This window comes from Pavona decussata, unplaced genomic scaffold, assembly GCF_977016875.1.
Source record: "Pavona decussata unplaced genomic scaffold, jaPavDecu1.1 SCAFFOLD_286, whole genome shotgun sequence".
Taxonomy (NCBI): domain Eukaryota; kingdom Metazoa; phylum Cnidaria; class Anthozoa; order Scleractinia; family Agariciidae; genus Pavona; species Pavona decussata.
Window position 1 is genome coordinate 1241690 of NW_028145687.1, and position 16799 is coordinate 1258488.

General features: G+C 38.7%; 1 protein-coding gene across 7 annotated transcripts in view; it reads right to left on the reverse strand.

The window, feature by feature from the left end:
- The window catches only part of LOC146455087 (armadillo repeat-containing protein gudu-like), a 34368-nt gene that overhangs the window by 3646 nt on the left and 13923 nt on the right, over positions 1–16799 (reverse strand). For 5 of the 7 annotated variants that reach the window (XM_085094699.1, XM_085094695.1, XM_085094698.1 and 2 more), the window contains 15 exons: positions 16635–16680; positions 15598–15782; positions 11832–12186; positions 10127–10263; positions 7945–8133; positions 7055–7172; positions 6608–6667; positions 6133–6279; positions 5657–5729; positions 4710–4846; positions 3701–3937; positions 3041–3151; positions 2456–2613; positions 1593–1659; positions 643–824 (listed from right to left, as the gene is read on the reverse strand). In XM_085094699.1, coding sequence (XP_084950825.1) covers positions 643–824; positions 1593–1659; positions 2456–2613; positions 3041–3151; positions 3701–3937; positions 4710–4846; positions 5657–5729; positions 6133–6279; positions 6608–6667; positions 7055–7172; positions 7945–8133; positions 10127–10263; positions 11832–12186; positions 15598–15761 — 2135 coding nt within the window. In that variant the 5' untranslated portion in view covers positions 15762–15782; positions 16635–16680. Of the gene's footprint in view, positions 1–642; positions 825–1592; positions 1660–2455; positions 2614–3040; positions 3152–3700; positions 3938–4709; positions 4847–5656; positions 5730–6132; positions 6280–6607; positions 6668–7054; positions 7173–7944; positions 8134–10126; positions 10264–11831; positions 12187–15597; positions 15783–16634; positions 16681–16799 lie in introns of those variants that run through there. The other 2 variants (XM_085094694.1, XR_014859087.1) reach the window with 2 other exon arrangements.

Genomic DNA, 16799 nt, shown 5'->3' on the forward strand with positions numbered 1-16799 from the left:
TGGTTGAGAAAGTGGCGCGAGTTTTGTTAGCCAATCACAGAGTGACGCACTTTCACGAGGTGAAATGATAGAATTAAGTGAACGGTGAAGTTTTCTTTCTCTTTCCGGATGTGAAAAACCGCTGCTACAAATCATGTTCCTGGATAATTCGTTACATTGTGCAAGTTGAGCAGATTGGAAAAATCACAAAGTAGATTAGATAACGTTAACATTTATTTCTAAGTGATGTTTTCGTTTGCGTTGCCGTCGTGCTCTCGTAAGGTCCCTATGATGGTCTACTTGTGATCAGTCTACTATGACGTCTACAATGAAAAGAGTTTACTTATAATAGAGCGGCTTCTGACTAAGTATCGTAAAACCTAAACCAAAGCAATTACTCTGGCCAATCGCAACAGATGCAAACAACACAACGAGCCAATCAGAATTCGAAACAAATTCATGTATCTGGCGCCAAGCGCGGGAAAACACGTGCGGCCAAAAAAGGATTAGTTTTGGTCTGGCTTCCCATTGGTTGAGAAAGTGGCGCGAGTTTTTTTAACCAATCATAGAGCGTAGTAATGTAAAACCAAAACAAACGCGAAATTACTTTCGACACTCAATTAAAAACCGCTTTAACATAAACTTAACTAAAACAAAACCAACCTTCTGCATGATTCTTCTTTAGCGCACACTGCTAGGACCCTGGTGGCGTTAACAAGAACAGAATTCTCCGTCATTTTCAGCACTCGGACAACAACAGGAATAACCTTTTCATCTCTTAGTGTGAGAAGAGTTCGCTTACTGTACGCAAACTCGTGCAGAGCACCGAGCGTGTTGGCCAGAACCTGGAAAATAAACGATGGAAAAAGCATGGATTAAACAGTGCACGAAAAACGCATTTGTGTTGACAAACGAATGTAACAAGTACATACATGCATATATCTTATTCGATGGTTTTCAGCGCGTGTTATATGTAAAACCATCGTTAAAGAGATTTGTTTTTCAACTACAAAAGGAGATTACCATTTTGGTTTCAATTTAATGGTAAGAGTATTGAAATACGCCACGCATTATGTATCTGTCAATACGTGCCGAGCGCAAATGACGTAAACAACACAGAAAGCCAGTGAAATATCTTTGTCCGTATTCGCTCTGTTGTAAACCGGTCAAACCGGGACACTACAGTGTATTACGGTCTCATATTTTGCGCGTTCTCTTGACCTTATTTGGTGAAGTGACATAATGGTGGAATAATAAAACACCGTAATGCGCACAAATACAACATGCGAACCAAACGCAAATAGGCTGTTACACTCTCGAGAACAGAGAGACTTTCTTCCAAGAGCTATATGGCCATTGGCATATTAGTTTTAGTACCTATAAATTTTACTCGTATATCTTCGCTGTTATTCTTACATTTGTTGAACCAGTGTATATTTTTTTATCTTAAAACAATCAAAATCACCTAAAGAGGGTGGATTTAAAACAGCTAAGTACTATTCAAAAGAAGTCCGCGTCGCAAAGTTGCTCCATTTAGATAAATATTTACAGATTTTGTCGTTTGTTTTAATTTTTAAAAGTTTACAAAGCAATGAAATTAATAAAAAAAATACCTCGTGTGTTTGTTCTGTATTTTTTAACAGGAAAATTAATGCTTTGACAACACCATACTGCTCCAATCTGAAACGAAAATATCCACCCATATGTTTATTAATTCTGTCATCACAAAATTACTTTTTAAATAAGTTCTCTTTGCTATGATTTAAGGTTTACCTCGCGTAAGAACCTGAGAGGTTTTTCTTTGTATTGTAGATTAATGTTTTCCTTTACGTTAACTGTGAGTTTTACAGGTTCTTACTATGAAGTAAAACCGTAATATAAAACCTTTTCATTTGATGAATTTAATTTACTCCGCAGGTACCAATTTATCTGGTTGATTTGACCCAATTTAAGGACGGTGACTACTTTTGTTACTGCGCATACGTTCTGCGCATCTCGAGATACTCGGGTTTCCTATGGGTGGTGCCTACTAATACAGGAATATTTTTGCGCGGTTTAAAACTATACGGAGAAAGCAGAACTTAGCAGATGCTTTTGGTATCTCATAAGAAAATTGGGGGTAACCATGCATTTCTCAGAGATAATTAAGCGTCAATTTAGGAAAAAATCCCATACATTGCTTTATATTTTGGCGCTTTTTACAGATATTATTGATTAGTTATCTCTGAAAAATGCCTGTTTACCTCCAATTTTCTTTTTGGATTTCCATAGCCCTTGCTAAGATCTGCTTTTCCCGCATAGTCATAAACCGCGCAAAAATAGTTCGGTATTAGTAGGCATCGTCGTAAATTGGCCCATCCGATTGAATAAGGCCGAAAAATCGGTGCAGGTAAATCCAAAATCTTCCCCAAAAATAATTTGTTGGTGGCCACAGATACGCAGTGCATCGTCTAGGATATTTTTCCAATACGTCTACCTTTTAACGTTGTTTTTGTTCAAGGCGCATTTCCACACGGCACCAACTGTGGCTGCAAGCAGTTCTTTCTCTGAGGGCTTAGAAGTCATCAACTGGACGAGAAGTTCCAGGCCCCCGTGGCGGGAAATCAGCTCGCGCGTGGCGTCATCTTCAGCGCACTGTATGACGGGAAATAAAGCATTAATTAAACAAGGGGCAAAAATATGTCTTCGGCATCAATATTTTAGAAGTTTTATTTTGTGAATCAAGGATTTTTTTTAGTTTCGGATCAAATTTTACCTAATTTACTTTCACTCTGTTAAAATTGCTCTAAGACTAATGAATCGTTATTAAAATAAATTACTATTTAGTTGGTTCTTAAGATAACTTCCGCTCACTGTGACGACAACGACTTTACACCTGACAGTAAATTTATTTCTAACAAATTTGTGGCCCTCGCTAATTAGATGAACCGTCAGGTGAGTCCCTAACAACACTCTTAAACGATCATGCTGGAAAGGAAGATAATTTTTTCCTACAACACCAAACTCTCTAAACGCAGACCTTAATCGGTACTTTGATGAAAAACTGTTCCCGCATACGCACCTTAAATAAAGCGGTCGCACACAATGTCTTCAGCGGCACGTCACCTCTCCTGAGGTGGTTGACAATAGCCTCCACCATCCCCTCCCTGCGGACGTTCTCACGAAACGAAGCCTGCCAAAAAGTAAACCATCACATTTGTGAACCGATTGTCACAAATGCTTAAAGATATACATACTGACGCGGGCAGAATAACCAATCCAAGCGTATAATACAATTGTTTTTTATAAAATAACATTCAACAATTGCTTCTCAACAAATGTTCAACGGCGATGTGACGCTTTGTTCACTGGCAACAGACGCTTGGATAAAGTGCTTGATGTTTAATTTTGTCGTTTCCTCTATTAGCTTCTATTCCGTTCAATAACGTTACATATGTTGAATCTTATGGTGCACTCCCACATTAATTAATTTGTCGAAAACTCTGTAATTATCACTAAATTTTTTTTCAAAGACACACTTTGCAGAATTAGGAAGACCTAGCAGAAAAAAATTGTGAATTTCACAAATTTTCGTGGCTGCGTTAAATTCTGGACAAGTCTCCAAAGGCAGGTATAACGAAAACTCTTCTTCCTTCCTGGTAACAATGATCAGCGCAACGAGAATGAATACGCAATTTTTAAATAACTACAGATGTTGAACACGGGTGTTACATCCTCATACCTCGCTTGCACATTCCTGGATAATACCCATAGCGGGTAAAATGACGTCATCCTGTCTGCTGACCAATAGGGATGCGAGTATTGGCACTGCGCCTGCCGCACGGATGGCCTGGATATTTTTTGGACTTCTGCTGCAGCTCCATAATGCACTGCAGGCATTCTGAGTTAGACGAAAGTCATTTTCGTCTTTAGAAGAGGTTTTGCTGTTTCTTTTATTGTCAGGTTGAATAATTTTCACCTGAAAAGAGATCAATAATAATTTAGTGAACTTCAAAAAAATAACTACTGTGTTTCAACAGGTTTTTATTGAAACGGACACGGAATCGCAATCATAAGCTCGACGGAATGGGAATGGCAAGGATCATGTCAGAACGATTCCTTTTTCTTCCGATTTCCCTTCTGGTTCCGTCTCTTGAGGTCAAGTGTGAACTGGTTGATCAGAATGGGAAGAGCAAGCAGAAGAATCAACTCGAACGGAAAACACGGCGGCTTTCTGCCATTTTGAACGAAAGCGAGGCTTCCGTTTCTGCTTCCGTCGTATTGATTCCCTCTAGGTCAGAAGATTCTTTTGATTCCGACTGCAATTCGATTCCGCTTCTCTCGCTAGAGTGAACCAGACCTTTTTTTGCAATTTTTTACTTTGAATCAACTTACAGAGTAAGCGCACCGTCAGTAACTATAAAGACCTAATCTTGTTTGAATCCCATGAAATAGTGAAGTTTTTCAATTGATTGTCGAGGGAATTCGCGTTGGGTTTTGCTGTATGACGTTTTGCTTTGTGATTGGCTAAAGAAAACTCGCGCCAATTTCTTAACCAATTAAAAGTGAAAGCGAAACCAAACGTGTCCGTGTCACATGCGTTTTCCCGCGCTTGGCGCCTATTACAGGTATTTGATTTGACAGCTGGCTGGTTCATTGTGTTGTGATTGGTCATGGTATCGAAAGGCACTCTTAATACCGATTGGAGGTGAATCTAACGCGTATGCCAAGTGTAACTAATGAAATCTTACCAATTTCTTAATTCCGCCTCCCTTCCTCACGGCGTTATAAGCCAGTCGAAATGTGATCATGTGACTAAGTGTTTCCGCCGCAAGGGACTGGACCTCTTTATTATTGTTTTGCAGACATTCGATAAGTTGTTGGATTCCTGTGCAAGAGAAAGGAAAATTAAATGATCAGCTTGCCTACAAATGTTTAAATGTAGACAGAAGGAAAAGAATAGCACTAATCCCTATCATACTAGTAATAATTATGGATTAGTAAAGTGCGTTCGATCTCATAGCATCCAAACCGAAGCGAGTCAACCCGCGGGACTTCACTTAGCCAGCAGGATTCAAAGCTCTCGCTTGAAATAGAGGCGAGTGGTCAGTCATTCCAAGATGGCGCCCAATCGCACAACATCCAGAAAGAAGCGACACGAATAGTATGCGTCCTCCTAACGTCGCGCAAAACGACAAACGTCAGATTCGCGTTTATGTTTTCTTGAAAAAGGTGGATGCATAGATGAGAATGGTGCAAAATAATTCTGGCCTTTGATGCTAAGGCAAAACTACTGAAGTTTACTAAGAAACTGAAAACAGCGAGCGGCAAATGTAGGATAAAAATTTCTGCCGTTTGCCGCCAACGTAATTTTAAATCTCTGTATTATCTTGCCACAGATCTGCACGAATTAGATGTCATTCCATGTGTCAAAGCTCTGATTGAGGGCTAATGCTAGAAACTTCAGCTTTTGCTTGTCTTTATGGTGGCCAATTTGCCTTCATTTTCACTCCACTATCCTCTAGCATCACAGTTTCTTTAGTAACTGTAGACCCCTTTATCCATTACTTGAAATAATGCAAGGCTTGAACAACGATTTCGAGTTCGTATGACTTCTAAGTCGCCTTCTTAGTTTTCGAAACATTGATCCACACAACGAGGATGACAAGGAGTATTATCCACCTCATATGTTACCCACCTCCGAGACGATAAATTTCCATATTGATCCTTTTTGTGTGTGATATAATCCTGAGGATTTGAAGGGAACCAACCTAAAAGAAAAAACCACTGAAAACGTTAGTTGTAAACTCTCAATGAATCAGAACTGTGTCCACGGCACAGGCATTATTCTCCTTATTCTCAATTCTCTTCCAATAAGTATCGCTGGTTCATCTAGCTTTCCATCCTTCAAGAAACGAATGTACAACTTTTTATTGAAATAATTCTGATTTTTTTTTTCATGTCGCACATAGGCAACACTATTTTGTATTTATTGTGTTTTCGAGGTGACCTCTTTATAGAAGCCCGATGGTTTCTTGAGGTCTCCTCGCCGTATTTTTACTGCTACTTTTGTCTTACATTAACGTGTTTTATGGTAAATAAAATAAATAAATAAATAAATAAACAAACAAATAAACAAATAAATAAAAACCGCGCATTCTTTGTGCTCCTTACCACACAGCGCCAGTGGTCTGTTTTTAGAATATTGAGCAGAATGCTAATTCCTCCCAGCTCCATTATCGCTAGCTGGTTTGACTCCTGCTCAAGACTGACGTCACGGAGGGCACACAATGCTATCACTGTTGCAGTAGGATTACCGTACTAAAAATAAACATGGAATTAACAAAAATTGGTTTCATTTATTTGGCAAAGGGGTTTTCTGAAAAGAAACCTTCATTTTTACAACAAACAGACGTTAAATTGTTGGAAATAGTATGAAATTTCAAAGCTTAGTTTAAAAAGCGCGGGAAAAGACGTCTAAAGTCACGTTTGAAGTTAGTCTCTCTCCTGATTGGTTGAATGAATAACTAAACAGCGCTGATTGGCTAGAGAGCGTTACACTTGCAAATAGTAATACCAATTAGCACTCCTCAAGACTTAAGCCAGCTTTAGAATACTTTGCCTCTGAAGAATCGCTGTGTACACTCACCTTTAAATACTTTATAAGTTTGTGAATATCCCAATACTCTGAAGATAGCTCGGGATTAACCTTCAAACACAAAAAGAAGCAAAGCATTGTAAAGAGAGGTTTCCGTATTGACAACTGAAGACCCTATTTAGAGGACAATTACATTTATGACCAAATAACTCGTTGCTAAACATAGTCCTGTAATCATGTCGATCAAAGGGCTGGCGCTTTCCAACTCTACGTGTTCTTATTCTCCCTGTTAGTTCCCAGTCTCGACCAAATACATTGTGCAACGGAACTTAAACAGTAGCAACAAGCTATACGTTTTCTTTGCGCAACAAAGCTTTTTTAAAATTCCTTTGTTCGTTTTACTTCGGAGAGATGAACAGAGGTGATGGGCCGGGAGGAGAAAGTATTTGGCTGGTTATCATGGCTTAACTGTAAGGGGGCTTTATATTTCCACTTTACCTTTCTTGTCAATTCTTCTTCATCATCGCTCTCGCAACTGCTCGATGAAGATTCACTGTAACGCTTTTCAATTGCTTTTTTGTTTTGGCTGCTGATTCGTGTTACTCTTGGTTTACTTCTGAAATGGACAAAGAACTGTATCAGTGTGCACTAACATTGATTAACATCAGCAACAATTAACAAATCTACAGCAGTTTTCTACGGTTTATACTCTTATAGACCATAAAATGACGTCATAAAATGTTCAAATCTCAAATGAGCTCAAAGTTTGAAGACTAATTTTGTCAGTCTTTAAAAAAATTTACTCGTGCTTTTAATTTTTATACGAAATTAAACTCGAAATCATGTGAATACCAGTAAAAATAACTGTGTGCGAAGGGAACACCAGGGAACTCATATAAAATACCACGAGCGGCCAAAATTCTTCTTCTTCTTCTTCTTCTTCTCCTTCTCCTTCTCCTTCTCCTTCTTCTTCTTCTTCTTCTTCTTCTTCTTCTTCTTCTTCTTCTTCTTCTTCTTCTTCTTCTTCTTCTTCTTCTTCTTCTTCTTCTTCTTCTTCTTCTTCTTCTTCTTCTTCTTCTTCTTCGGAGACTGTTGTTGATTCGGCCGACATTTTTAACTTTAATCGGATGTGCAATTTTGCACCAGCACGAGGGCTATTTTGTATGGACAACAGGTTTCGCTGTTGGTTCAAATTGATTACAGTGCGGTGAAATGCCACAGGTTTTTTTTTCTTTATTTTGCATGCTTCTGGTGTTTTGAATTTGGGCTCCTAAAAGGAATAATCACGCCAGTTTCTACGCGGATTACGTGCCTATTAACCTCCAGCCCCCTCCCCTCCCCTCCCCCCGCCTAAGCGGATAGTCAACATGTGCCTCCCGGACACTTACCTTTTCCTCTCGTCAAAGAGGGTTATCTGGTTTGTTTTCCACAATGTCTCATACATTTTCTCCTTTCGCGGTTGTTCTGCTTTAAGTTTCTGGCTACTCTCCTGCTTCTTAGGGTTTTTTACCAGACCTCTAACGGACCTCGAGGTCTGGGGAGAGGATTTTGGGCTAGTACTTTTTCGCGGTGATGTGCTAAAAACAAAACGTTTTGAAGAAGTGTTTGGTTATTTTTCCTTCAACTGCCACAAACATCGCACATGGCTTTAAAACAGGACTGGCTGGAAGTATGCAATGTTAGAATCACTGTGAAGAAGGTCAACGTGCACTCAAGTGCTATCTCCTTGCCTTATATGGTTATGTTCAATAAAGTTTTACTTTACTTCACTTTTACCTTATTGAACTGACTAAAACTGAAATGGACTTTGAGAGAGCGGCCGAGGCTGAAAGGGCCTGGGAAGGAGAGAGAGGTACTGGGGAAGAGCCGCCCTCTCTCCCCAGTCTCCTAACGATCTTTGTGATTATTTTCAATCTTCTCTGTTAAAGACGGGGCCTACTATTGTTACTGCGCATACGTTCTGCGCATCTCGTGATACTCGGGTTTCCTATAGGTAGTGCCTACTAATACAGGGATATTTTTGCGCGGTTTAAAACTATGCAGAGAAAGCAGAACTTAGCAAGTGCTTCTGGTATCCAAAAAGAAAATTGGGGGTAACCATGCATTTCAGTTCAGAGATAATAAAGCTTCAATTTGGAAAAAAAAAGCCATGCATTGCTTTGTATTTTACTGCTTTTAGGAATAATTGTTGCTTGATTATCTCTAAACGATGCGTGGTTACCCTCAATTTTCTTTTTGGATTTCAATAGCCCCTGCTAAGATCTGCTTTTCCCGCATAGTCATAAGCCGCACAAAAATATTTCGGTATTAGTAGGCACTGTCCTTAATTGAGGTGAAACGTAAAAAGTATGAAACTTCCGTTAAAGATGAGGTTTTTACTTCGAGAGTTCAAACCTTCGTCTTTGATGAGTCTGTGAGAAAATAATGATTTAATAAACTAACAGAGCCACAAAAAAAAACCTCAAAGTAAAAGCTCTCAAAGTAAATCCCTTATCTTAAACGGTCAGGTTTCTCTCACATGTAGCAAAAAGTATCTTTACTCCTCACGAATGAGACGCCGATTTCACGTAGATCAACCTTAGTATTTCAGGCTCCGTTTTGCAGTATCCATCTACACATCTGGTTAGTGAGAGGTTAAGTGATCTAACGTTTCTTGTCTAAGAAAACAAAGGATGGCAGAGCCAAGCCGCGGACGAATTAATCGACATTCCGATCAAAACTTCGACAAGCTAAAATCTCGTGCCGTAAACGAATTATCCTTAAACAACCATAACCGACTACTTATAAGAGATGAAAACCTTTCCCTGGCGTGGATACTCCCGGATACCAGAATCTCGTTTTGTTGGCACGCCTCAAATTCAATTACACCCCTATGAGATACCAACTTAGTTTACTGACAAATAGTTCCTGATATATTTTTTAGTGTAAAACCTTCTTGCCATATGGAGGTTGAGCCTGCTGTACGAGTGGCAGTCTAACTGGTTTTCATACGCCTTCCAATCCCTCTATAGAAGGAAACTTCATTGTTGACTAAATGAAAATAATACTTAGCGTCATATTAAACGTTTACCCACGCCTTCAACGTACACTTTGTGGAGGCGCAGTGGTGTGGTGGTTGGTGCGTCGGACTTTCGATCGGACGGTCGGAGGATCTGAGGGTAGTTGGTTCGAGTCCAGGTTGGTCTCTTCATTGCTGTGTTGTTTCTTTAGACAAGAAACTTTGCTCCACATTGTCTCTCTTCACCCAGGTGTATAAATGGGTACCGGCGACATACTGCTGGGGGTAACCCTGCGATGGACTAGCATCCCATCCAGGGGGGAGTAGCAATATTCCTAGTTGTTTCATGCTACAGAAACCGGGCTAAGCTCCGGCCGTGTGGGCCACTTAGGCTCTTGTGCGACTTTACCTACCTTACCTTCAACGTACACTTCATGTCATTTCTCTTGTTCGGCGAAACCAAGGTTGTTATGGCGCGTTTAAAAGATCTCAACGTGCTAAGAATACTGATTGTAAAATTACGGTAGAATGCAAAATAATAGTTAAATGGATAAAATAAATAAATTTAATACCTAGCCCTTTCCTTTACTTCGGCTTGATTAGCCTCTGATTCATCATCGCCGCTTTCTTTATTTCGTTTAATGTTTTCATCTCTTTCTGGGTTATTTTCTTCGTCAGAATGATATTCATCTTCTTTTTCGTTATCGCCCTTCAAATGAAGCGAAGTAAGTGTATTTAATGAGCATCTTAAGGACGGTGCCTACTTTTGTTACTGCGCATACGTTCTACGCATCTCCAGATACTCGGGTTTTCTATGGGTGGTGCCTACTAATACAGGAATATTTTTGCGCGGTTTTAAACTATGCAGAGAAAGCAGAATAACAAGCGCTCTTAGTATCTAAAAAGAAAATTTGGGGTAATCGTGCATTTTTCAGAGATAATAAAACTAAAATTTTGGAAAAAAACACCATATATTGCTTTGTATACACTGTTTTTTTTAGAATAATTGTTGCTTCATTATCTCTAAAAAAAATGCTTGGTTACCTTCAATTTTCTTTTTGGATTTTAATAGCCCTTGTTAAGATCTACTTATCCCGCATAGCCAAAAACCACACAAAAATACTTCCTTATTAGTAGGCACCATCCTTAATACCATATAGCATTAATCATTCGTGGCGTGTAATTTCCTTAAGCTTGGTTTCGATGCACTATCTACCTTTGCTCTGTCAACAAAAGGAGAACAAGGATAGCTGGTTTTAATGCGATCATTAAAATCACTGCATGCCACGTTTCCGCATAAACATTAAAATAATTGGGCACTTTCTTCTTTCTTTATTGAGCAATAAAAATTAGTAGCACCGCAGTGCAGCGCTTACAAAACAAATGATAGCTAGGGTTTCGTCAGCGGCGAGTCTGCGGTGGTAGATGGTTTGCAAGTTATGTATTGGGAGATTTAGTTAGGACGTAACTTCTGAGGTGTCACTCAACTCTGTTGTCATTGCCAACCAGACAATAAAGAGTCTTTTGCAAGACTGGTGTGTGATGCTACTCAGTTTTTGTTCACATGCTCAGCGGTCTTTATCACCGTACATGCGCGTTTGCTTTCTGTTTTGTACCACGCGGTCGTTTTTGTCCGTAGTCATCCTCGGAGACCCGAGGCAGAAAGTCGAGAAGGGGCGAAGATTTCACGGGTGAAATCGAACCGAGCGATGTTTAAAAGACGGGTACACAGTCTGGTTACAATATACCTACCTGTACTAAAAAACTGTTTCCTTATTAGAACTGGGGTGGAGTTCTCGTCCAGAACTTACCGTCAATCTGCATCACGCATGACGAGTATTTTTGAAATTTGAAAAGAGTTTTGAAATTGACATGTCAGTTTGAACATCGCCAGCGAGATTTCAGAGTTCCCGTAGAAATTTCCCCAGTTTATGAACGTCATAAAGCTATGAATTTTTCTTTAAATTACAGCATTAACGTATTTCAAGGATAATAATTATTTCGCCAGTATTTTTTCAGTTTCAGTCAATGCGTCTTTTCCGGGAAAGACTTCCAGAGAAATCCTCAAGATCCCATTCAAATGCCGGCCATTACAAGGAGGAATTCGAATGTTATTTCGTTTCTCGGTCATGTGTGACGTAGACTGACTAGAATATGCTACTTTTACTTAGGTTTAAACCCATGAAACGGAGTCTTCATTATATAAACTATCCCACCGCGAGTCCTCAAGTTGATTTGACACTCCAGTATTTTTTACTATCCTACTTCTGCTCATACCAGATCATGTTTAGTGTCATTGTTCTCTTCCCCTAGCTCCTGATTGGTCAAATTTTCGCGGGACTCCACCACAGTTGACGTCATGTTACTTGAGGAGTCTGCGAAGGACAATGGGCTAGTGGAGCGGGTACAAGTGGAGGGCCTCTCTGGCCATTCATGTAAGGGGTCGGTTCCTCTGTGGCAAAATGATGTACCTCTCCCAGAGGAAGGAGTGTTAGAAACTTGTGGGGTGGACCCCTGTGTGCTTTCAGGGGTCAAAGAACCTCGTCCTGATGTTGATGTAGTGTTTGCTGAACCGACTCTTTGACGAAGTTCCTCAAGTTCAGCGTTTTGTTTTTTGACCAATTCTTCTAGTCTGTAAGAACATTAAAGAAATGAAAAAAAAAAACATAAATAATTTTCCAGGATACGGCCATACCGCCTCTTTTCTCGTGTTTTTTTTTTTTTTATTACAAAAATATTCCTTATCTGCTTATGAGTAGAATTGCAAATAATTGACATCATTTTAGCTCTTTATTTCATTATTGTTACCAGGGTTTAGTTTGTGGCTAGTCTGACGCGGCGTTTCGTCTTGGCCAAGAGACTCTTCAGAGACCTTCAGAATTTATAGTCAAACTCGTTGAGCATCACACCCAAAGTCCCGTTCGCAAATTCAAGATGGTAGCAATCTGGCCCTCTATCGCAGAAGGATTCCCAACCGCACGTACACCAGTTGAAATTTATACACTAAAGAATTGAAAAAAATTGTCAGACTAGCCACGATTCGAACATTTGGCAAGTATTTGATATTTTTTCAATTATTTATTGTATAGGTTTAAGTTTGCAGGTTTTAATTTCCAATAATACTGCCAAGCCAGTCGATCAAAGTTTCCCGCGCTTGGCACCAGTTGCACGTTTCTGTTTCGAGTTCTGATTGGTCGACTGCGTTATATATTTACGTCTATAGCTGTAATTGGCCAGTACGTCATCTACTAACAAAACAGTACAGCGTAACAATTTTCATTGTAACACAGTTAAAGATTTTCCTAATCAATGTGGAAAACTGACAGGTTTTTGGTCTAAAACGAAATTCTGACGCACGTAGAAAATATCGACAAATTAATTTTTTTTTTTTGGAGGTGACAGCAACACCTTTGCGACGGGAAGTTCAATACCCAACAGAAATCTTATCTTTCCCATTTAGTATAATTGTTAGGTCGTCCCCTTTGTCTCTTTCCGTGCAATATAATAACAAAAGATTTCCTGATGAATAAATAATGATTATGTTGCAAACATCGCACGCATTGAAAGATTTCTCCTTCGGAACTCATGGAAACCGAGATAAAAAACAAAGAAACAAGAAAGTAAAAAGACCTTTCAAATAAAAAGAAAACAGATTTTCTAAACTGAATTAGACGTAAACCGAAATACAAAACTGAATTTGAAAAAAATCGCAATTTGCTGATCAGACAAGTTAGTTTTATTCATTGGACCTTCGGTGGTTTCAAACCCAATTAAAATATGATAAAAAGCAATTTCATTCGGCACAAATTGGAAACATTTTCAAGGTCGTTCCGAATTTCGGTCACAAATTTGGATTCGTTTAAGAAGAAGGTGGTATTTCTGTATTAGAGTTTATGGAACAGCATACAATGAGCAAATAATTGTTATTCATGACGATTTTCAAGCAAGAGAACATTATGTTATTTCCGTTTGAGGCTTTCACACAAAAATAAAATAAAGCAAGACTAAAAATATAAGTGACCCTTTTAACATTGGATATAAAATGCGCTTAAAATTAGAACTTTAAACCCGCGGTAAACTTTGTCTGCTTCCTTGCGTTCAAAAACCATATGTATATAGCAAAAGATCACCTAAACGATATTATCATTCGCAAAGCAGCATTAACCAAAACAATTATACGCCGTTAATTCTTACCAAGAGCCGGCCTCGTTGCTTCTTTAATCATGAAGCGCTCAAAATGAGCTCTTTAGGTTGACATGTTGTTGGTTGCCAACGCACGGGAACGAAGCGAGATTGTCGCTTTTAAGCAGTGTTTAAAATCTTTGTAAATAAAGCTTGGCTTCGCTATGGCAACCGCTCGTAACCACTGGTCGAATTCCCAGCAAATTTCTCTCACATAGAGTTCATTTGAATGAATACTATTTTGTGTGGACATTGTTGACAGGTTTCTCGACCAAACAAATTGCAGCTCAGCTCGCGCATGCGTAATGTATCAGCACCTGTTGGTCGAGGTCAAGAGTTTGGAATTGTATATATTTTTGCATCTCCTATTTTTTTTGCAACATATGGATTGTGAAAATTGTGAGCTGAGTCAAGTTAAAATTGCAGTTGTGTCAAATTTAATGAATTTTTCTTTGTTACAGTTACCAAATAACACTTATGCAGCTCTACTTGATATTATTTTATTCTTAAGAAATAAAGACATTTAAAAATTATTTCTTCTCATTATATGAGCAAATTATTCTTGAGAAAGGAATAATGTCTTTCTAAAGCAGGAAATTTCAGGACAATCTTGAGGGAAAATGAAGCAAACAACATGCTATGAACTTCCTATTAATAAGATAAAGAAATATTTTTGATATAATACCCGCTTAAACTGCGCATAAAGCTGTTCTGAGTTGAGTTTTTTGCTCGAGATGGGGGAAAGGTTGAAACTAAATGAACACAAAACAGCCATGCAGTTTATAGTAGAAAAAGAGGAAGACTAAGTTAAAAGCTATCCACCATAAAACTTGTTTTCCAGTTTCCGGCATCTCATCTTCTTGCTTTAATGTTAATAATACCGACTAATTCTGATCCTAGTGTTAATAAACCGACGACATGTCATCTTGACGTGCAAATTAAAAAGAAGTTCTCAAATTTGCATTTTAAAGAGCTGCAGCTTCAATATTTGCTTTCGAAAGGCGATTTTATGGTCAAAGCTGTTTAACCAAACGAGAATGTCGCGCGCATAAATTCGTTAGCCAATCAGAAGAAAGCAGCAGTGAGCACGTGCATGAATTAACCAATCAGAAAAGCTTCCTTGTGTTTTGCTTCTCCTTTTCCCGCCAAGGACAACATTTTAAGCATGCATTTCTTCTCCCTCACAATATTTCAATTGAAAACAAAACAAAAAGACCAGCATTTTTACACTACTGATTTGCTTAAGAGAGCAACTCTATTTGGCAACGTTTTAGTATTTGAAGAAGAAGAAAAAAAGATTCTCGAAGAAACAGCTGCAGCAACTCAATTTATAATTAGCGAGCGCACGGGTTAGGCGGATGGACAATTTCTAAATACGTGAAATTTTAAAAGTAGCCACAGAGAACTTTTGTGTTTTTATTTCCCGAAACCAGATGCTTTGTGTGGTTGAAATTAATCTTAGATAATTTTTTATCACTGACAATGGGAGTCTCACGCTTTTTCTAAGCACGAAATTAAAACTCGAGCCCTTGTTGAAAGAGGCTACCCGTTCCAAAGTAAACATGTTTGAAAACAATTTTTCATTTCGTGACATTTTCAAGAAGATGGGGATGTCACTTTGAATTAAGGAAATCCACGTAATCTGTGCGCTGGAAAACAATTGTGCTAATAAAATTTAAGTTATGGAGACAATACTTGACTCAGGTTTTGTTGGTCAACAGCGAAACGAATTGAACAAAATAATGTTTTCCAGTTTTGTGTTACAATCCGCAAAATGAACATTGAGAACTGGCTTAGCTAATTCCTTAATCTATCTTTGACAAAACACATTTTTAACGCCGACAAATTTGAAGTCACTTACTGTCTTTTTGCGTCTAGAATTCCCGCAATGTCGGTACATAAGTCAATAATTTTTTTTTGGCGTTCCTCTTTGGTGACCGCTTGATTAAACCGTCTCACAATTCGGACAGCTTCTTCGGCCACCTCGTAGCGCTCTCTTTCATCTCCAGTGGCGAGTGATGTCATGATCTTTCTCAGTTTTCAAACCTGCCGAGCAAAAACAAATTACTGACTTCTCACGTAGAACATTAGAGTTTTACTCAGAACAGAACCGATAGAAAAAACAAAGAACCCTCAATTACAGGCAGGCGAACGCTACTACGACTCGTTAAAGATATTCATTTTAATGGTTTGTTGGTTTGAGTTCGTTAAAGCCTGCAAAAACGAGGACCCACTTCCGCGAAAACGTGTCGCTTAAATTATTTGCATCTTTGCTACCACGCCACATGAAACGCTCGCTGAATCGAAATGCAAATCGGAAAATATATTTTAAAACTAAAAAAAATATTTCTGCGACAATGTCTGTGTCCTTATGTCCATCATCAGTGTGTATATTGTTTCTCGAAGTTCGAATATAAACGAGGGCTGTCAGATGTTTTGCAAAAGTTCACAACGGTTGCAAATCGAAGAGAACGAACGTGGGCATTCAAAATTTAGCGCCTGTCAGCAAAGAGTGAAAACCAAACTTAAAGTGCACGCAATTCGACGTAAGTGCGTGAAATTTGGAAGACAAAAGCACACGGATAAACGATAATGCAAGATGACAGCTCGTGAGATACGGCGTTAAAACGATCGAGTCAACGCAAGTTCATTCGGTTGGTCTTTAAAAAATTCTTATGCCTTTGTTGCACAGGTTAAAGAGCAGTACATTTTGACGTTTAGTTTCACCTGATTTAAAAGCTAAACAAGTCAGTATCGAACTGGATCAATCCATAAACTGATCAGGTGCTTAAAAGCACCAACTGATGATACTAGACTACTAGTAATTAAACTGCGTTACTGACACATTTCAAAATTTCCGCTCTACAATACATTGGAAGATTAAAAAAAAGTATTTACCTTTTTGACGTCGATGAGTTCTTCGATCGCCTTCGGTGTAAAACAGCTGTAAAAGAAAACGAATACTTATGTGAAACCATCATGCTAAAAATCGTTGTTTACAACTGCTGAAGTACGTCGACGTTTGATGGAAAATTGATGCACACTCTAGTGTCACAAACGACT